This window comes from Genypterus blacodes, unplaced genomic scaffold (assembly GCF_046128005.1).
Source record: "Genypterus blacodes isolate CSIRO-AG114 ecotype Tasmania unplaced genomic scaffold, CSIRO-AGI_Gbla_v1 ptg000021l_1, whole genome shotgun sequence".
Classification (NCBI taxonomy): domain Eukaryota; kingdom Metazoa; phylum Chordata; class Actinopteri; order Ophidiiformes; family Ophidiidae; genus Genypterus; species Genypterus blacodes.
Window position 1 is genome coordinate 9,673,633 of NW_027466834.1, and position 23,240 is coordinate 9,696,872.

The 23,240-nt window shown below is 39.6% G+C and overlaps 1 protein-coding gene across 1 annotated transcript in view; it reads right to left on the reverse strand.

The window, feature by feature from the left end:
- Positions 1 to 11,991: 11,991 nt before the first annotated feature.
- Positions 11,992 to 23,240, reverse strand: part of agbl1 (AGBL carboxypeptidase 1) — a 51,469-nt gene continuing 40,220 nt past the window's right edge. Inside the window, exons 23-27 of the mRNA XM_076142054.1 lie at positions 18,631 to 18,762; positions 18,386 to 18,448; positions 17,461 to 17,574; positions 17,143 to 17,297; positions 11,992 to 12,487 (exon numbers count right to left, since the gene is read on the reverse strand). Coding sequence (XP_075998169.1) covers positions 12,202 to 12,487; positions 17,143 to 17,297; positions 17,461 to 17,574; positions 18,386 to 18,448; positions 18,631 to 18,762 — 750 coding nt within the window. The 3' untranslated portion in view covers positions 11,992 to 12,201. The remainder of the gene's footprint in view (positions 12,488 to 17,142; positions 17,298 to 17,460; positions 17,575 to 18,385; positions 18,449 to 18,630; positions 18,763 to 23,240) is intronic.

The following is a 23,240-nucleotide window of genomic DNA, read 5'->3' on the forward strand; positions in this document are numbered from 1 at the left end:
TCTGTTCCCATGTGTTTCCCGTTTCCCAGTATATGTCTTGCCATCAAGCTGTCTTACAGTTATCCTTGTCTGGCCCTGCAATGGAGTCCTCAACCTTTGTTTTCCGAGTAATCCTAGACTGCCCTCGTGATAGCAAACCAAACTATCAAATAAAGTGTGTAATATATGAACATAAAAGACATTTTATGGGAAAAGTCTCAATGTAAAATGAGACATTTTCCCAATCAAGAATAATCAGGATTCCAAAATAATTTCCCTTTTTGGAAAAAGATTATGATGTGATTAAAGTGATGAAAATTAATTAAATAATACCAAGAACAGTCATTGCATGATATGTTTTCCCTTTTTATATTGTGCCACACACACGCAGATATCTTCCCCAGAACTAGCTGGCTTGCCTCTCTGTCTCCATGTGAGACCTCTGACAACGTCGTAAATTTCAACAAATTCCTGAAGAGTGAACACACTCCCTTTTTCTCTCACGCTCATGTTCAATCAAAGTTGAACATGTTCAACATTTTATTATTCAGGAAATCATGCACATATAAATAGTCCAACTCTGATCTCTCTGCAACAGAAATGACTCAAAATATGATTTGAACAAATTTGGGTGAAACTTACCATAGATCATCACTGCCCCCCTTGGGATGTTTCATGTCATACCATGTTCTCCATTGCCATCTTCACTAATTAAATATTTGTATATGCATGTAGATAAATTAGTTTGTGTTGCAAATAAATGTTTACAGAAATGGAGTGAATGACATCCAATAGTCAATTCAAACATTTCAATGGGTGAATGGTGACTTTTGGATATGCAAGATTTGATCATGCAGCGTTTTTTAACCGTCATAAATCAAGGACAGGACAAAGGACTGAAATGGTTTTGTTGCCAAAAGACCCGCAGTCCAGTCCCTCAACCCCCCTCGTGTGAGAGCAGATAAAATAGACAAGATCTCCTCTTCTTGTCTCATTTCAACTTCTTTTTCAGCTCAGTTTTCTGTTCATCTTTCCGTTTTACTCAGTTTTTCATGTCCCTTTACGCAATCTTCTTTTACCTTGTTTTTGGCCGGTAAAATAATTTTTCATGTTAAATAATTTAATTTCCAGTAACTCAGATCCTGAATCAAAGACCTTCTGAGATCTCAAATTGTCTGCTGCACAATAATCCTGCCACAAGGATTACCAACTAAATTCTATCAACCAACTCTGCTGGACAGTGGTGAAGAAAAAAAATCACTGAAACCTGCCATCATTACTCTCAGCGCTCTCAAGCAGGGATCATCCTTGTTGGGTGCATTGAGAGAGTAAGAGAGACCTGCTGACCCCCCCTCACCTGCTACGCTGTGGTCAGAGAAGGACAACATCCCAGCAAAACAGGTACATATGCACCCTGAAGACAGATATGCAGTGTTCTCCTGTCCCTCCATACATAATCAATTATCTTCTTTGCTCTCGCTGTCCTTCACTCTTATCACAGTCATGTACTCACAATGGTGTTCCGTCAAGTGCTCACACTTTTCTATTTTCTATCTTCTTTGTCTTGTTGTCATATCCTTCTGTATCCACACATCATTTCTCATACATTTGCACAATGTTCTAAGTTATGATTACACAAGTAAAATTACTTTTTACAGATAATGGACTTGTCAGGGAAAATGTTGAGGGATAAAATGGTACGTCAACATTTTCCCTTACAAGTCCTTGATGGCTAGTGTCAGTTTCAGTTGTTCAGTGGTCAGTGATTTGCCAAAGTCATGAGGATTCATTTAGAGGTCTGGGTGGGACTGATTTGTAAGCCCCTATCCTGCCCAGTTCCACAAAGAATTTATCCTCTTTAGTGTTGCTCCTGTCTGCATTTTATGAGCCTGCAGTTATCAGGGATGATCAATAAACCAATTTCAGTTTCTAAATCCAGCTGTGAGTTTGTAAACATGCAGCCTTATTTGTTTCTCCATTATCAGAAGTGGCGCATCACAGGCTGCTGAATTGGACATTGTAACGTAGTGACAGTGTTGATGCATATGTATTATGTTGTGAAACATGTCAAACATGACTTTCAGACTTTTCTATGCACAACAAGAGCATTTACACCTACTTGAAAGGCACCAATTTCTGTCCCCATGGTTAGATTGCATTATGTGAGGTTTAATTCCAGTTCATTCTTTGTCTCTTTTTGTGTTTGTTACTTTGTTTCTCTGCAGAGATTTTGTTCTGAACCAGTGGGACAGATTGACAGACTGAGATGCACGTCCCTTCCTCAGAGAGTGTACAGTGCACCTGTGTTTGCCTGTGTGCTTCTATTGTCTCGTTTGTGTGTTTCTGTCTTATTGGCCAGATGTCAGTGAGACGTGACCTCTGGGAAATGAATCTCTGTCAAGGCAGGTTGGTCAATTTGCTCAGGAGAGACCAGGGTGTGTTTCGGTAAGAGTGTGTGTGTGTGTGTGTGTGTGCAAAAACCCTTATTTGTCCAGAGAATAACAACTAAGCCACATGCTATTTTCAGCCATGTCCTCAGGCAGTCTCACAGACTGATAACAGGAAGTTGCCAGGTAGTAGCACTCTTCTCTAAATGGTCAGTGTGTTATAGTGATGAAAAAAAGGTTTCTTTGTTGCAAATATATGAATAAATATATATATATATATATATATTATAGCATTCTAATGGGACAAAAAACTTTTTCAAAGTAGTCCCTGGATTTTTGACTTAGAGACATGTAATTGGTGTCAAATGATTCTTTGGAATGACTTGTTAAAATTAAAAATAAGCAAAAAAAAATGTATGACATATTATGACGTAGAATATGTAGATCCAAGTGGGATACAGCACAGATGTGGAAGTATGTTTCAGCTTTAATGTTTTGACTGTTAAATTCATATGCAATCGGCTATATATGTATTTGTGGTGTTGGGGTTCTCATTTGCCAACCAACCAATATAACTGTGTCATGGAAATTAAACTTGTTGCAGTTAATATGAAGCCACCTATTCTTGTGTCAGTCCTTACCATACTTATTTCTATAGCCCAATATCAATGTCAGTGATACAGATATTTAGCTCACATATCACGTTTTTCTATATTTTTTCTATGATCAGCTAGCACCATTGTTTAATAACTTGAAGTATAGTAGAATGATTGTATAGTCTCTTGTGGAGGGATGAGAGAACAGCATTGTATGAGGGTGACAGGTGACGTCATAGACCTCCTCCTCTGTTCAGAGATGGTTTATCTATCTTTAAATAGATTGCCTCTTTTGCTCTTCTTTCAAACCATCTGTCTTCCCTGTCCAGGATGTGTACATTGTTGTCCTCAAAGATGTGTCCCTCGTCCTTCAAGGGAAACACCTCCCCCTTTCCATATAACCGCTATATTGGATGGTTAGCAACACCGATACTACAAATACAAATATATCCCTCATGTGCGCTGTATCCCGTCGATAAAGTTTCCTGTTTAAGTTCCATTATGTTGTCATAAAGTTCCATTGTGCTGTGGCTCGCTGCCATTGTGTTTCTTTGAATTGCAGCTATTCAGCTACTGTTGCTTGTGTGTCGTCAAATTGATGTACTTGTGGCGTTGGTTTTCTACTGTTGCATATGGTGAGCTCTCTGTAGATACTTGAGGGGCTATGAAATATTAATTCCCCATAGTTACCCACAATGATTGACGTGGTTGTGTTCAGGGCATCTGTGACTACACACTGACACAAAATCAAATCTTTAACTGTAGCATTTTTGAGAATTTCAAAGTAAAAGTCCTTGAAATGGCTTGATGTCTGATATTTCAGGGGCTATAAAATATTATTTGTCCATTGTTACTCAAAATGACTGACAATGACTATTGATTACCTCAATATGATTTCAGACAGAAAAGTCATGAGTTCTTTTGGTGCAGATGTCTGAAGTTCCATGCAGATGCATAACAGAGAGATATGAAAAACATAGGGCAGAGATACACTTTGTGGCTCTTTGCCAGACAACTGGCTGTTATTGACGATGACTGTTATTGTGAAAACGATACAGCTGAAAACTTGATGAAACCTGAGAAACTAGAGAATGACTCAATCTTGGAAAAGGGTTAGAGAACATAATAGCTGAGGTCCTTACAGCGGGGGTCAGGTGGGTTACAATAGTGGAAAGTAATATGTACACAGAGACTTAGAGGAATCTCCTCTTTGTAGTAACACACACACACACACAAACAAACACACACACACACACACACACACACGAGGGGCGAGACAGAATACAATCCATATAAATGTAGCACTGGTAGAAGTTATGTGTTTTTGTCCATGGCTGTTAGTTGCATTGTTGTGAATGAAGGATTTACAGTAAATTGACTTCTGCCTTCATTTTGGATAACACTGCACTTAGCCACCTCCCAGCCATCAAATATTTACTGGACACACATTAAATATTCATGATATCAAATCTAAAGTCTCCTCCCTCATTGGTGCTGATAGAGTCACTACAAGTCCATACAGTATGTTCACCGTACAGACCTGCATTTACCCTGCAACAATATAAAGAATTACATAATCCATATAAGAGTTCCTTCGTAACAAATGTATTTCTTAGTTTGCATTCATTATTGTAGACATTTAAAATCGTCACTGGTGAAAATGAGAAATTCTGCCACAAATGTCTTCACATTCCTATACTGAAGCCAAAAATATTAAAGGCTCTTTCAATTATTATTTTGCTCCATCTGTTATATCTAACTTTGATATTCCCTCTCAACACCAACCATTTTGTTTCTTCTACATCCAACTAGTTATCTAAACATTGTATTCATTGTAATCATGACGTGTTTGTTGTGTTAGTGGCAGAGGGATTAAGTAAAGCAAATGATTGTTTTTTGTGTGTGTACTAGGAACTATATGCATGTTTTTTTAAATGATTGTTTTGTTTTGTTTTGTCTTTTTCCAGAAAAATGCAGAAAAAACATATACTGCCAATAGCGAAGGAGACGTTTCAAACATTACTGCATCTAACACTAGATCCAGATCAAGTGCACCAGAATCTAATGGGTAATTCCCCGTACGGTGTAGATTGTAGGGCAACCTAAGACCTAGGCATCAATTAAGATCATCTGATAAACAAACATCATTCCTCACATGAAACGGCATCAACACTGCCCTTCCACTATGCACACAAACAAGCATGATTTGCAATCAAACCCAGAACAAAAGTAACTTTGGGCATATCATGGTGTATAGTGAGTTCCAGTTGGCAACATCATGCCAGTTGTTGGACTTTTCTGAAAAAAAACACTAAAAGAATCCCTTTTAGAATCATGAATACGTTGAACTTTAAATAATAACCAGGGGTGTAATGATTCTGACAGAGGATTGGGGCCAAACTTATCTTTGCCTGACTTTGACGTGTTGTTTCAGTATGATTCTGCCTTACACAGAGTGGCTGTTGGTCTTTGACAAAAGACAGGATGGATCTTATCGTAGATTTCCTTTGATCCATTCCAAACTAAAACAAATGAATCTGTCAAGGGTTGAGGAATAAACTGTGTGATTCACTCGTGCTGATTGACAGGCGTCTGGAAAAGAAAACCGTTAACATTCAGCAGATAAGGTGGTCTTTGTGAACAGTGAGGGCAGACTTGATCACCATGAACATTCTGACTTCATACACCCCATCAGTTCAGTGTCTCAGCCAGAGGGGTTATTATATTTACATGACTCACATTGCCTCTTGGCAATAGGCCTTACCGTAGGTAGAGGGGCTTTCAGACTACTAAATAATTCAATAATCACAAATCATTGTACAGATTTCAGACCACATGCTCCAGTTTCATATTTTGTTTGTTAAAAACCTGATATAGGTGATATGAGGCCTCCAAGGAGCATCTTCCTAACCCCATGTCTGCCCCCATGTCTCTCTCTCCTGTCTCTCGTTCATCTTCCTCTCTGTCTCCTCCTCTTTTACTATCTGCTCCCTTTTTTCCCCTCCCTGTAGACTTTATGGCCTGGGTAATGTGATGCAGGGTGTTATCTAGATTTGAGCGTCTATATGACACACACACACTTACTGACAGACTGCTGAAATTAACACCAACACTGTGAAACATTCATTTGATGCTGTTTTATTTTCAAACGCAATATACAAACAGCTACTGACAAGCCACAGCTTTCATTTGGTTTATTTTCACAAACATCACATGCTAAATTGTGTGATGAAAGCAATGCAGAAAGAGCCTAGACAAAGTAGGGATGGAGGGACCTTTATTCACTTGTGCCCAGAAGAGAAAAGGACAAAGCCACACCTATCCAGAGTTTATCATGGGACTGTTTTATTAAGATGTGTGTATTACTTTGAAGTAATTGACAAAAATAGAAAAGCAAATGGAAAATACCTGAATCTCTCAATTTAATCTCCCTTGATTCAGATCAGCATAACATGTTATGAATGGTGGGGCCATGCTCTATCTTTCCACCATTCCAGTTTCACTAAATCGGTTCAGAACATGTTGATTCATCCTGTTGACAAATAAACAAATGAATGGATACAGGCGGAGGTAATGAAGATGAATATTCACACTCTGTAAAGCTGCATGAGGCTGTTCATTGTGGGGCCATTGTGGTTTTTGTGCATACCTATACTGTCACACATTTACACACACACACTGAAACAGTAGCTGTGTTGGTGAATGGGCCAGTGGGATTGGAGAGTTAAACGACCAATTAACTGAGTCGATCAATAAAGCTCCCCTCTGACCAACCTAATTAACTGCTACTGTAACAAGAGAGCTGTAACGGCTCTGAGCAAGCAACACTGCGCTGCACTGAACAGAAGGTACAAAGCCCTCAAATACTTGCAACTATAATTATTATACTCATACATTACAATCAGTTTCACTCACTTTTGCCAGATCCTTATTTCAATTCCTCTTGCAATTCTCTTTGTGTATGATTTCTTGATTTCTTGTGTATTACCTTGGACTGTTGATTGTTCCCTTTTCCTTTTGACTACATGGCTTTCTTGCTTGTGTTAGATTGTTTGGACTCTTTTCTGTATTTTCTCTCTGTCTGTTCTGGCTGCCTCGCTGACGGATGACCTGTGTGTGACCACTGCCTGCTTCATTAAACTCTGGATCGGGGATTAGACCTTGACGTCCGATCCTGCTTTTGGGTTTCTTCTGGTCTGTTGGCTATTTCAACTCCTCTAGCTTTGGGCCTGCAAGCGGGAAAGAAATGAAAGCCGGAGCTGGAGTTGATTGGTCTGTGTTGGGCTGATCAAACCAATCAGGGAGCAGCTCGACAGGGTCAGAATGTCATTAATGAGACCATTACAAAGGTATTTTGGGTATGGTTAGGGTTAGTGTCAAACAAAGATCTACTGGAATTTCTCATTTCCTCTCCGGCCATTTTGTAACTACTTTAGCATGAGTGTCTCCAAGCTGTAGTCGCTGCTGTCCTTCTTTGTAGACGACTTTCAGAAGTAATCAACAACATACATGGAGCCCATTCAAACAAAGCTGAGTCCTGCTGTGACATTGAGGAAAGGAAGCTTGGTATACCCATTGTTCTTCATTCTGAAAGCTTATGTACACAGATAACACATAGTTCACTTATTATGCTAACGTGTGCTACGTTCCCAATGCATTTTGTTTACACACACTCAAACACAATTGAAGGGGATTGTTCTTCGTACAGCTTACATCTATACTATCATTCACATACACACAAATAATTCATAGACACAAGAAGTGGACATGCACATGTACCACACTGCACACATTTACATATACACCAGTTCATACACGGACAGTCACATGAACACACAAACACACACACACACACACAATAGCCTAATCTATAATTCAATGCATTAATAATTAAAGAGGTTGTCCAGAGTTATTGATGTCTATGGCTCGCAAGCCGGCTCCCTGAATACAGAGTTGTACCACAGTGCATTAACCGTGCGTGTGTACTGTACATGTGTTGGGTTGGGGGTGGCAGTGTGTGCGTCTGTATCATGATTTAGAAGAGAAAATGACTGTACCGCATAGATGTGTGTGTTCACATAAACATCATCAGGAGAACAACACAACATATTTAAACTGAAATGTGCTAAAGCAGGTTAACACAGATAACAGGAAACTCAGGGAAGGGAGTAAAGTTAGTGAAATGCAGTAATGATGCAATGACATGGATATGCAGCTAGAGAAGAGAGAAGAGAGAAGCTCAGAGCATCATGGAAAGTCCCCCGGCCTATGGCAGCATAACTAGGGACTTTCAGTCACAGGGGCGATGTGGTGATAACAATAGAAGCCTCCTTTTACTAATCACCTGCCCCAGATTGTGCTAGACCCCTGGGACTGCACAGTAATGTTGGGTGGAGCTAAGCTGACAGGTGTGGGTGCTGACTGAAAACACTCTAGCAAACACCGTGAGCTCCACTGGGTGTGCTCAAATCAATCTATGGATTATGAGCCTCAAGCCGAGGGTTGCTTAACACATTGGAGACACTGGGAGAACAAATAATATTCAGACTAATGAGCTTGATGTGGTTAACAGATGCTAGAAGTGAGGGTCAGTGTGGGATCTAGCCAGATAAGGCCATGATCATCTGGTGCAAACAGTAAACTTAATGCTGCCACAGCAGTATTTTGAAATAAATTTTGGAGCAAATTGAATTGAATTGGTGTTCAAATGTTCTAGTCCTTGTTAGAAGTTTAGCCGAAGCATTCTGAACAGCTGTGAAAGACTTTTCAATGGTCTTACCTGCTAGTATAAAGACATGAACAAGTTTTCTCAGTCTTGTATGAATGTGAGTGCTCTGAGTCTTGCTATGTTTTCAAGGTGATTTTCTTAGTGATTTGTTTTCCCTGTTAAAATTTAAGTTGAAACTATGAATATGTGCTAATGTGGGTTATCTAACATCTTATTTTGTTTATCATCCTTCTCTCAAACCACTGATTGATACTGACGTGATTGTCTGATAGGGTAAATATGAATGTGCAGCTGGGTGTGATGGTGACATGTTTTACACATGTATTTTCTTGAGGTGTAAAGGTTTGTGTGGGACAGATGGACGGTGCATGAGAATGATGAAGGGCACATACAATGATACAGAGAAAGTGAGAAAGAAGGGTGTGAAAAATAGAGTGAAAGGCATGAAGTGGAGACACCAACTGTGACCATAGCCAAAGATGCAGGGAAGGAAGAGAAGAAAGAGCAAAGAAACCAAAGAGTGAAAGAAGAGTGGGCTGAGACAGAGGGAGAGGAGAGGGAGGATCGCACTCCTCAGGCAGTGGGATGCCATAGTTTATTTTCTGAGTGGCCATCGGCTGAGCCAGTGGAACATGAAATTGAATCATCTTCTCTATAAGTTACAAAGTCAACAGAGCTGAGAGGGGCTCAGAATGGAGAGAGTGAGGGAATGGAGAAACTGAGAAAGTAATAGGAGGGTAGAGAAGGAACAATGAGTTAAGACGGAGGAGGGAAAGAGAAAGGAAAAGGATATCGCCTCTACAACACTGTTAATCTGCTTGCTAACTTCAGCTGCCTGACTTGGTTCTAAATAATATATATTGTGTAATAGGGATTTTCAGAGTCGCTTAAGGTCTCAGGTGTCCAAGGAAACAATAATCCAAAAGGAGCAGGCGACATATTTATTATTTTGATACATGTAAATCAGCTAAAGGAACAAACAAGGAATTCGGGAACATGACAGGAATCAAGGGAAAAGGAAGCAAAAACAAGAAAACAACAAGCTGTGAACAACACCCTGCCCTCCAAGAGTGTGCAAGCTCACAGAATTGACATTGCTTTCCAGCACCATCTGAAAGAACAGCTGGCTCTGGGACTTTACTGTAAGACTCTCATGTTGTGTACAGTGTGAACGGGAAGGGAGCCAGTGTTGTTGTAGCAGTGGTGGGTGCCTTATTGTTTAGATTAGATTATCTTTAATGTTTTCTTTATTGTTAAACTTAAATTTTTTCTGTCCAAACCTTTCTATGAGATTTGGACACAGTTTGCTGGTGAGTCTTAATTTTGGCGTATTTTTGCTTTTGTATGGTCACAAATGGAGGGGGCCGTTCTAGGCTACAGAAAACATATACTGGCCATCTATTGATCAAACAGTATCTGTTTTCAGAGAAGGGCCATTATCAGGGTAAAGAGATAAGCTAGGCCCCAGAGAACAAGATCAATTTCCAAGAATAAAAGCCTAGGGACAGTGTAGGGGTAAGATGTTACTACGTAACGTTTTAATCACATAACCCTACAAATAAAGTATTATCATATTCCCTTCTTATTGTTTGATTGAAGTCACCTGTGCTACCAATTAAAGATCAATCAATCAACCCAATTATTTATCAGCACTTCTAATAAGTAGCAATAATTTTGTCAAGTATATTTGAATTTGTTCTATTAGCTAAAAAAATATTTGTATATGATGAAACATTCATTGCATCATTCTGTGCTTAATAAAGCTGCAGATTTGGTTCCTTTTCATTCTGCTTTCATCCACATTTGTTCCTCCCTCTTACTTTATGGCGGAATAATGATCACATTTAGTAAAGAGCGCTGTAATTAATCACAGTATATTGAAAGAATACTTAACGGTAAAAACTGTATCCCTCTATGAAGTACACATTTAATGACAATGCTTCAACTAGCAATGTGCAGCTTGACTGGACTGACCTGCCTCCCATAACCCCATAATCCCATAAATTTCACAAATATAATAACATATAGATTATCAGCTCTTCTAAATCAGGATTTAACACTCCACTGTGCTGTGTCAAAGTAAACAACACAACCTTTAATTTGGAACCAGAGTGAGTTTGAAATTATGAAAAGGAAAAGGAAATTCTGTTAAGGTAGGAAAATGTTTGAGGGATTAAATGTATGCCAATGGACGGCTGTGTCATCATACGGTAAGGTTTAGAAAACATCAGAGAAATGTTTGTGGCTTGTTTGGGTTTTGCATTCTTCCATTCCAAACCTGCCCACCAAATATCATGGAAATTGGTTCGCATATCTTCAAGTAATCCTTCTAACAGACAAACCAAAAAAACTATTTGGCTTAACAGACACCACTCTGCACAAATTTAACCAAAATGGTGATAATCCTTCATTTCACTGAGTATTATAGTGTACAGAAGGACAGGCTGCTATCTTGTTGTGTTTATATATGCAAAAAATCTTTCACAAGCAGAATATTTGACTCTGATGTCTGTCAGCAAATCTGTCAATAAAAAGAAAGTAGATAAGAGAGTTACACACATCAAATAGAGTTTAATAAGCTAAATAAGCTAATGTTTTATCATTTTAATTTGTTTCCTCATATGAGAGAGAAGCTGTTATAATGGTTAGTTAAGCCAGACAGGAAATTCTAAACTTTTAAGCAGTTGGAACATGACAAGCTACCAAACAACAGTCCAATCCTGGGAGTCTAGGTTTCTGGGGGGTTGGGCTTTGGAGGGGTCGACCATTCAGTGACACAAGTTCAATGTCAGTAGCTATGTGTCCATCCACGCTTAGAGTAAAATTCAATAAACTACGAATACTGCAAATGTAGCTTTCTCTCAGCAGCGTACATGTGAATAATACAGTGTACAAGCAAAACACAGAAATTGAACATTTGGCATTTGGCAGGCAATTCCTTTTGCATCTCATATTATGGTTATGTTCTTCTCATTCTCAATCTCACTCTACTGATGCCTGTCTCACATCCAAAACAGAAACAGCTGGGATATCGAACATCATCAACAACAACATTTTATTCAGCAAATGTATTTCCATTAGAGAATCAACACATTTCATTTGATCAAACAAAATATTCCATCTAGCACACAAAAAATAACAAAAAATATTTGGGAACATTGCAAATTATGTTATATGACGACAACTAAATAATTTGGGAACTCAGCAGGAAATTGTATATACATATACACAACATGCGTTTCTTTTTTTTTTATATGTACTGTACTCTGCATTTAGCTTTAATAAAGTAAAGTCTCGCACAAGCAACGCAATCGGGAGCAATCATAATGCACGAGCGGTATACAGTTATGTTCTCATCTGGTATAAAAGCTTTCTCCATGTGGGAACTCATGTGGCTTATGCACCTGTTTATTTTGTGTTTCCTTATGTTTCAATTAGGGACACTTATAATTCTTAGAAGATGATTGGAGAACAACTGAAGGAGAAGTATATTTATTACAACTTTTTAACTTTAGTTCATGAATTGTCCATTGGTGTTGCTCACACCGTTACATGTGTTTTTCTTCTCTATGGAGCCCTGATTAATCAGCTGAGGGAACATGTGGGTCTTGATGGTTGAATGACGGAATCTGGCTTGTGGATGTTTCACTCCCTTATGTCCATCTTCCTCCTCCTCGTCATCCTTTCTGGTTGTGTTGGCATCGACATCTGAATCCAGCTCAGTTACTGTAAGTCCAGGGTAGTCTGTGGAGTATTCGATCTCCTCAACACATGGAGGTTCGTCATCGTCAAAACAACTACAAGAAGAGAAGGATTAGGGATCAGGGTTATTTTAGAATCTGGACATTTTAAACAGACCCAAAATGAAGCACTGCCCCGGGAATAACGGGACATATGGTCGCCCTGCCCACCATTATACAGTATATGCCTTTGTCTTTAGTCTCCAGTGTTTCATACCTCACGGAACGTGTAGTGTGTGTGTAGCATCCCTCAGCTCTCTCAGGGCAAAGACAGTACTTGGGCAATGAATTTTTGCAGACGGAAATCATTTGTTTTACGATGTAGCTTCCCGTCGCCACTCGCCAAATAAAGGGAAGTCGCCTCACTTACACTCAAGACAAGCTTTGGTTTTCTTTCTTTGCTACATGCTCACAAAGGCAGATCATGTAGAGATACAGTACATAGTGACTCTACAATCATAAGCAGGATGTGGCTTGCACACTGATCTTCATGTTACTCTGCCTGATGCCAGAAAGGAAGGAACCAGATTGAGGGAGGAATCAGCAAGAGGGATGAATAGAGAAAAGGAGTAGAGGAGTAGTGAGCAAGAACGAGGAGAGATGGTTGTCAGATGGAGGCGAGGTTGAAAGGGAAAAGAGAAAAGAGACAGAATAAGCAGGAGTGAATGAGAGAAGGGCTACGTCTAGCATACTGATGACCAGACCCCTCTCTCTCTCTCTCTCTCTCTCTCTCTCTCTCTCTCTCTCTCTCTCTCTCTCTCTCTCTCTCTCTCTCTCTCTCTCTCTCTCTCTCTCTCTCTCTCTCTCTCTTTCTCTCTCTCTCTCTCTCTCTCTCTCTCGATGTGTGTGTGTGTCGTGAATTGCAATGAAGCAAAACAGCTTGTCTATCGGGTGCAGTTAATATCCTACAAATGCTGAAGGGCCTGATGTGTGTCTGTACAGCACCTGTCTGCCACTGAAACACCACCAGCTTTGTGTACACTGGGATTTATTTGATGGGATTTAATTCGGACAATTTTGAAATCAAGAAAACTGTGTGTAACCCTTGGCTGAATATTTGATGTGTGTTAATTAAGGAGGTCAAAACTGGAGGATACTTAAGTGGTGCGTTCTCTCTCTCTCTCTCTCTCTCTCTCTCTCTCTCTCTCTCTCTCTCTCTCTCTCTCTCTCTCTCTCTCTCTCTCTCTCTCTCTCTCTCTCTCTCTCTCTCTCTCTCTCTCTCTCTCTCTCGTGTTTAACTGGCAATAAAGATTTGAGAGGCAATATAAAAATAAAAATAAATGTTTTGAAGGATGGTCAATGGACACTGGCTGATGATACCCATGGTTTTTGGACAATACATATATAATGTTTGATAATATTAAGGAACACAAGGTTATTTCAATAGCCAGAGCCCTGTGATGCCCCGTCACCATCCCACTGATCTCTGAGAGGAGAACAATCATGAGCCCGGGCGGAGATTGCAGGGAGGCTGTACAGTGAATGTAATTAAAGCCCTTTGCACTCTCTCACACTGGAGGCACACACACACATACATCAACCACACACACGCACACACACACACAGCCCATCAACCGCATCACAGCATGATTCATGTAGCTAATGCATTAATCGGGACCTCACAATTAAATGTGTTTGGATTGATTATCAAACATGAACACATTAGTAGTGTCATAGTCTAAGCAGCCCGGCGGTCTCCATCAGCTAAATGTGCAGAGACAATGAGCTAACTGCATGCCAGCGGGGCATATGCATTACACAGGCAGAGGGACAGATAATGACACAGGAAATGTCAACCTCTAAAGCGTGCATGATCATACTAAGCCTGCTTATGAGCCAGGGGCAACAGGCACAAAGACATGAAGGCCCAGATGTACTGAGCCTTTTGCAGATATGATATATTCTGCTCTAATAACATGCCTGCTACATATCAGGCACAAGGGCTTGGAAGCGCAAGGGAGGATCCGAACAATAACGAGTTATAAGGAGGAGTTAAAAGTCTGTTTAATTACCTAATCTGTTGAATTTACTAATGAAACTACCACTATTGAATTGTCTGTGGCCCTCGAGGAATGGGTGCAAATTAGAGAAGGTGTATTAAAGTCTGCATTTTGTGGTACGCTGTCCCGGGTGCTCATTACTCTGTTACGGCACACAGGCAGATAAATCAAATTCTCCACATGCAACTCAAACATTCTCTGTTGTAGGGGAGTCCACTGGCTGAAGAGGCTTGGGATTTATTACATAAAACCTTTTCTTTTCTTTGGCCTTTTTATGTCATGCCACCTTCTGTGCTGTAATATAAATAAGTTGTTACATAAGTACAATGTTCCACATACATGTTACACTGAATATCAAGAGCAAAGTGTCAGTTCTATTAAATATGGACAAATGCCTGCCTTATTTTTCAGTTTCATCCTATTTCAGAGAAAATTGTGTGGTTTTTATGTTTATTTTAAAGGCGCAAACACAGAGAGAGAGAGAGAGTGAGAGAGAGAGAGAGAGAGAGAGAGAGAGAGAGAGAGAGAGAGAGAGAGAGAGAGAGAGAGAGATACATATACATAGATGAAAGAAGGATATAATAAAGGAACAAAGTAAAGTCTGAAGAAAGCAAGAAGGAGCTAAAGCGCCTCGTGGTGTGGTGTGTGTGTGTGTTCAGATGAGAGGACCTCCCCACATCATCTGCTGTCAGTCACTGGGGAGATTGAATAGCCACCAGGAAATCAATAGATTCATTCTACTCCACTTTGGCTCAAGATATCAATCAGAGATAAAAGATCTGCACTGACTAAGTTCATATGCACTCAATACTTATTTGTCTGTGCAGCGATTAACACAGAAATGTGATGAAGCCTTCTATAGGGACAAAATGAAGAGGATTCTGAGGGGGTTTGAGTATAGTGTGTGTATTCCTTGAGCAAAATGCATGTGGAGGTGATTTATAATTATAATTGCATAATATAGCTGTTGTTTGGAGGAAGCAAATTTTGATTTGATTTTTCTTAAAATATTTATTGCCTTGATATCATTATAAGCACACATTTAACTTGATTGTAAACTGTAATACTGATTGTGTGTGTGTAATGGTGATCACCCATAGTGTCCATGTGCCTGCGATGATAGGAGGTAAGAAACTGATTCTAAAATTGAAGCGAAGAGCAATCTGTGTTTTCGAATCTTAAAAAACTATTTAAGATTTTAATGAAATCTGGTGAAAGTTCGTGTATTAAAATAATTTTTTCTCTTTTTTATGTTAAATTTCGTTTTTATTGAAGAAAGCACTTGACATGTCAACACACACACACACACACACACACACACACACACACACACACACACAGAGGCTGGGGTGAACCAGAGGTAAACACACTGACTGTTTCTCATTCATTTGCGATCTGATAAAACTGGGTGAAAACAGCTGGGAGCAAAGGCAAAGGCTGGTATGTTACCATGACAACACAAACACTGTATACTGGTCCTCTTGGTCACATTGATGCAAAGTTAGCTAACTTAAAACACATATTACAAGAAGTACACACGTTAACACACCATTCAGCCCATTATTAGATTCCTCTCTGTATCGTCACATTAACCATTTGAGCCTCTTCAAAACAACATTGTTCCTTCTTTAAAAGGGAGGGACTGCATCCACATTGGTTTGCTGTGCCCATACTTAGAACAATTCTTCATGCTTTCTCAGTTTACGCATGTATTTCAAACTATGAAACCTATTTGTGACTCTCAGCCTATAGCTGCATGTAGCTCTGACGCCCCCCACAGGTATGAACAGTATACGACATTGACTGACCGACCCGCTCTCTCCGACCTCCATGAGATCCTCCTTACCTTTCTCAGCGTACAGCACTCGTGTACTTTCCAATTCCTTCTATGTCACATATATCATTTGTGCCAGAACTTCCTGACTGAGACCAAGTTGAAGTATGAAGAGGGCCTCTCAGGCTGTTTCATGAACTTATTACACTTTTACAATGAAGAATAAATGCTGTGCCTAAATGTCCTTAAGTTGTTAGAGTTGGTCCCAGTTTCTAAATTATTGAAGTGTGCTCAGGTCCGTTAGGAGTTTTGAGACAGTGTTGCATGCACAGGCAGAGACCTCGCCAACAAAGATACACTGTGGCCTGCATTCTGGAATCATAAGTGCATTCTGTGAGCATTTACACTTTGCATTAACATAAATTGTATCTTTATGAAGTTGCCAGAATTCTACCATCATAGAGACAGATCAACAGAGTCAGGGTTTTTCCTGCATAGTGAATTCTTTGGCTGATGCCAAAACCTTCTCGCCTGAACCAAAGTCACATATTTGTTGTTTTGTTTTTCCACTTTTAATTGGAGCGTGCAACCAGCAGATGGCTGGCATCAAAGAAAGAAATCCTGTAACTTCATTCCTTCACTGAAGCCCACTGCTCATGCTGTCATTCTTCCAGTATATGAATAAACAAACAACTCTCTTCAAGAAATCCTTGCCTGGTTCTTGCCTCCCAAGAAATCCACAATAGATTTTACTTTAGTTATAATGTTGTTGAGCTAATACTTGGAAGTTGTGGTAGAGAATAACATCAAGTCAGTCCTTAATGTCCATCTCAGTCATCTAAGAGTCACTTATCTAATATTTAAGTTCTTATATATATTCAGGTGATTGACACACACACAAACACACACACACTGAAGCTCTCATCAGAGTATCTTACTTGTGTGAGTTGTGATCTATGACGTTGTGGTCCAGGGTGATGTGGTTGATGAGTTTCTTGCTGTAAACTTCTGTCACATCTTTTGCTACAGACAGCAGACTGTGGCAGAAGTTGACTCCCATCTCGTCCATCTCCCTGGTCCCTATCTGTAAACCCTGGACACAAAGAGCAACACACACACTGGACATACAGAACTTCTAGATTGATTCCTAACAAATATTTAAAGAGTCTCTTTATGATGGCAAAAAGTCTCACACTCACACACTGCTGCTATTTCGTGTCATCATTATGAATCTATATTTACTGATTCACACTAACCTTATATATTCCCTGGTTACAGCCATTGTAAGAAGTCTCCATGGTATAACTTCTCAGTACGCCCATCTCCCTCCAGACGACCACCCGGGCTGTGGCAGAACGAGACTTCTCCACCTGGCAAGTTACAATTACAAATCAATGTATAGTTCAAAATGGAAGAAACTCTAAAAGTGTCATCTTATTTCATAGACTGTATGTTGTGTTATGGTTGTATTATCTGATGTGATAAAGTAGCAGATTGGATTATAGAGAGGATAATTACAATGATGATGTAGAGGATAATAAAGACAGAGTTCCACTCTTATTTACTAGTTAAACTCAGTCAAAAACTTTTCCAAAGTGCATAAACAGGCCCCAAGGTCCCCACTGTGTTCTATTGACTTGTATTGCTTTTGACATTTTGTCATTTCAGTCTGCATAGAAATTAAATTGTCCCACATTGATGTGTGGTGTAAAAGGATAAACAAAACAGAACTGAGTTTGTTGGATCGTTCTCCAATATGTAGGTAAGGAGAAGGGAAACATATTCCGCAGTGCAATAAGTAAAGCGAACCTTACAACACACCCTGCCTTCACCTTTTTTGCCTTTGTCACAATGACTAGAAGAGCAAACTAGGGCATCACCAGCAATCATGATGATCATCAACAGAAATCACAAGACATTAGGGGGAAATTAAAACGAGAGATAACTACTCAATGCCACAAGAACTAATTGAAGCACATTCAAAAAGTATGCCTTACTATTATGAGTGCACTGCTGTACCATTACTGAGACAGTGTTCTTAAAGGTGGCCAAAGATAAAGGCCAATATATATAGACAGATATATTTATAGACAGATTATTATAATGATTAACTTCATGATTACGATGATAGTGTGACTATCCTCCTCCAATGATGATGATAAATTATTCTTGTTGTGTTACCAGATAGTTGCAGCTGTTGAAAGAGAATGTTGGTGCAATACGATCAAGGGCCTTTGGGATGGTCTGGACAGAGAGAGAGAGAGAAAAAACGATGAGCCACAGTATAAGGTTGAGCAGATATTTGTTCAGTGGTTTTATGGCTTCAGAGCTTTAATTGCAAGTGGACTAAGAGTGCCATGGGGTGCAGGTAGGGAGCAATAGAGAATGTGTGTGTGTGTGTGTGTGTGTGTGTGAGTGTGTCTTGCCCTGTATCCAGGGTCCTCTTTCAATCCCACTGTATCAACAGTGGAACCAGACTGCCACAGAGTTTCCTTCACACTGCAGCCATAGAGGAAAACATTCTTCTTCCTTGAATGGCCATGGTAGTCACAAAACACCTGGAGAGAGAGAGAGAGAGAGAGAGAGACAGAGAGAGAGAGAGAGAGAGAGAGAGAGAGAGAGAGAGAGAGAGAGAGATTCACGCTCATTCAGAAAACTTCCAATCTGTTAGGTTGCAGATCAGTGTCCCTTTTACTATGTTGTTTTAAGGGGTGGTCCTGGTAATGGTAATGGTAATGTCACATTTAAAAGCCCTGATTTATACTGCCCTCTTTGGTGTCGAAGGAAAGTTGACATGTTGAATCAGCATAAATTCTTTTATTCAACAATATCTATTGTTTATTGATGGGTACATTTATACCTGGTGTATTGTGACAACTAAAAGGTCTTCATTAACAGTATATCAGTGTTATTTCAATCATTATATTTCCAGTTAAATTCATCGTTTTCATGATTTGATTCACTTCTTGAATATATGCAAATTACATTTCTTGAATATACAGTTTATTGATATATTTCCTAAACCACATGCCATTATATATACTGTATATACAGTGTATACATATTATATATACACAGTATAATTATATAACATATCTGGGCCAAATACACTTAACATAACCTAGATAACCTATTTAGCATACAGAAGAAATTTATTGTTACACTAAAACAGGTCTTGCATTATATGTGATGTTGTGTTTTATAACTATCTTACCCAATATGCAAATAAAAACAAAGTGTAGTAAAACATCATGTAAGAAAAACAGTAAAAGTGGCAGGTAACAGACATTATTGAATAAGGGAACGTGATTGTGATGTTATTTTCCCTCACCCCCATTGGTTCCAACTGCCATATTATGTGCAATTTCCCCCATTTCTTGTACCAATTCCTCTCTTTCAGAATAAGTTCTTGCAGCTGTGACCACAAAGCCCTCAGCTTGTTTCACGCTCAAGCCAAACTGAAAATGTCATCTTACTGCTCATTAGGGTGCAATACATCGATCCTGTTTGAGTATTCTTCTCAAGTGTAAAATACCCTGGATGTGAAAACGTCATTATGTGCTTTTTTCGCACAGCTATTAAATAAAGAACAGTTGGTAGTTAATTTTGTCAGTTACGCTGCAACGACAACATTGCTACTCTAATTTAGAACAATAAAATAAGGTAATAAATCCATTATGGGTTTTTCTTGTTGGCTTGGAGGCTCATTAGCCTACATTCCTGCTCCACAAAGACATTTACCAACTCACTCAAAAGGCACCGTACACCTACACTGCCACTCATGGACAGACAACATTCAATAAAAAATTTCTCCTCTTGCTGTAAATATGTAATTGTATACATATTCCCCTCCACAGCGCTGAAACGAGAGCCCTCATGTCTGTGGCCTTCCCTCACTTTAGTATTGTACAGTCTGCACTAGACTAACATGAAGCACTCTCCTGCCTCTTATTAATGAATCCATTGATGACACTCAGATCTCCTAATCAACCCACGTCAAAAGCTCAGGCTTCATCCTCAACAGCACTTTCAACATGGAACCCAACATAAAACATCTCATTCGCACAGCTGACGTTCACCTCTGGGAAGTGACTGAGGTGTGGATCAGGGTCCCTTTATGTGAGTGGGAGATGGAGCAACAGGATGTTAAAGATGTTTCCAAATGGTCTATTGCAACGCCCTGCTGCCCTAATCATCACTCACTCCTACCATCATGAACACATCACCCACAGCTTCCCTGACCTTCACCAGCTGCCAATAAAACGATGGGTTAATTTCGAAATACTCCTACTGGTTCATCTCCGGTTGTCCTCTTTATATCTATAAGCCATCATGCAGCCCCGGCTTCGGAACGTTCTCAAAACCCAACTCTCCATCCCATTCTCACACAAATTAGATGACTCAAAAACCACCTGTTTACATCCACCCACCAGTAACTTCAATCATCTTTCCCACCTGACAACAATTTGGAATGTTTTTGCGTTATTTGCAAGTTTGTGCAACATTTCAGTTTTTCCTTTTCATTTGGAAACTGTATTACCCCTGTGTTGGCTGTTAAAAATGAAACTGGTTCCTGTAATGTGACCCAGGGGTCTGGAATTATTATTAGGACACTTCATTCCCAAAAGGTTAATACATTTTGAGGGTAATGGTTAGAGTTAGGGGTAGGAGTTGAGCAGGGGTATAGGTTGTGTTTTATAGCTTACATTCCAACCATAAAAAAACCCAGAGAGCAATATATTTAATTTGAGGTTTGATTGTATTTTTATTGAAGACAGCATTTGAAGACATAACAATGAGCATGCAGTTACCAAACATTTTGGAGACTGATTTTACACATAGAGAGGGAAAAACAATGATCATTTGTAGTCATACACATGAAAATGGGTGAAAAAGGAAACACAACAACAGAGAAAATACAGCCAGTTATGATGACGTCAATGTGGACCTGGTATTTTAAATGACATTACTGCTGTTAGTGTGATGATATCATTGGTGTAAGTTTCTTGGATTTACCATTCCAGATCAAATCGGGTGATACGTAAAATGGACATGCAGTTATACCTAAAAAAAAAGGAACCTCTCCCTTCCCCCAGGCAGCCACAGAAAGAATCATGGACACAAAGCTATTAAAAAGCTGTTCGCCTCTCAATGCAGAAGGACAGTTACATGTTAGTGTTAACTGACCGCTTTAGTCATTGAGTTGAAGCAACACCATCAAAAGATCTAAGGTTACAGAAAGTGTTGTCAAGTTCTGAATGAGAGAGTGATTCCACGTTTTGGTATCCCCTCAGAGATAAGGTCAGATAATTGGTCAGCATTTGTGCAAAAAGTATCTACAGTAATCTTACAACACTAAAGAATCAAACAAAGGTTGGAATGTGTTCATCGTCCTTAGTCTCATTGGATGGTGGAACGAGTTAATGGGACTCTCAAAGCCAAACTCAACTAAATCTGTGCAAGCACAAAGCTCAATTGGGTTGCAAACTAACAGAAGCACACATTTAACCCAGCATGAGATGCTATCAGGTCGACCCATGCCAGCACCACCTTTGAGAGAACTCTATAACAGAGCCCAGCTTGAGAGTTTGCAAATGGAGTTTAAGGAATATATTAAACAATATACATCTATTTACAGGAAAAGGGAAAGGTTAAGGATTCTCGTTCAGTAGCAGAGAGCCCAGGGATGCCAGGGGACCAGGTCTACATGGACAGGTCTTCTGGAAAAAGTGGAACGAGCCAACATGAGAGAAGCCGTATACAGTCGTCCAGGCAACGCCAACTGCTGTCCAATTGATGGAAGGAAGGAGGCGTGACGCAGTAACATCTGAACCACTGCACCAAGACCGGACCCAGCAACGACAGAGTACGAGTCGGATCAGAAAGCCAGTAAATTGGAGGAACGATATGAAGGAAAAGTCTCTGATCCACTTGCTAAGGCAAGTCTTGGATCCATTTCCTCCAGAGCTTGATTTCCAACAGTCGGAGAGGTATGTGTTGAGGATCAAGGTGCCACCCAGACACTGAACCAGCCGTGTCAGAATGAAGCCAAAAGACATGAATCTGATGAGTATGATGCAACTACAAATGACGTCCGATTTTGTGCTGTAAGATTTTTGGGAAAGATAAAAGGGGAGATAGCGTATTGAACAAAAAGACATTGTGGAAACAAAATGACAACTTGATGACATCACTTTTCACTTCCCACTCTCATATTATAGTCTCTTTCCAAAAAGGGGAATTATTCAGTAAAATGATTATCTTGATTGGTAAAATGTCTGCAAAGGTGTCATGAATCCAGGTTTCTTGGCACATGGAGGTGAAAGTAAGATAGATAGAGATTTTGACGAGAGATGAGGTGGGAGCTTTTATTACCGCAAGGACAGACAGAACGTCCATTATCATTCTTGAGAGCTCAGTCTGAGTCACCAGATTCTTTCTTAGTGATGTGCCTGTCAAGATTATGTCCCCAGTTACCAGACCAGTTCCTCCTTTTCAGGATTAAAGTTAGTTTTGGTGACTGTGTAGAAAATTAATGAATGAATTGTTTTGTTATACTATATGTTTATTTATATTTGTATTGAAGATAGCTTTTGACAATGACAATGACAATGACAATGAGCATACAGTTTATGGGACATTTTGGAGATTGCTTTTTGATACAGAAAGAGGGGGGGGGGGAGAGAGAGAGGGAGAGAAAAGAAAGAAACCTGTGGAGTGTGATGCAGTGAAGTAGGTGGATTTGAAGAATATCTCCCGTGATAGTGCTAATGTGTAAAAATCACATAGAGCTGAAGTTTTGCTACATGTGCAGACATCGCACACAAGAGGACAACTATAAGACTTAATGTGATCTTTGCACTTTCTGTATCAGCATTTAGTATTTAGCTTGTGTTTTGTTCTGCCAAGCTTAGATTACATTTCTAACCTATTTTTAATAATCTATGTAACCAATGCAAGCACACTGCATGATCACCCACAAGTTTGAGAGTGATGAGGGCATCTTGAGGGAATTTTATCTAGCATACTGATGCTA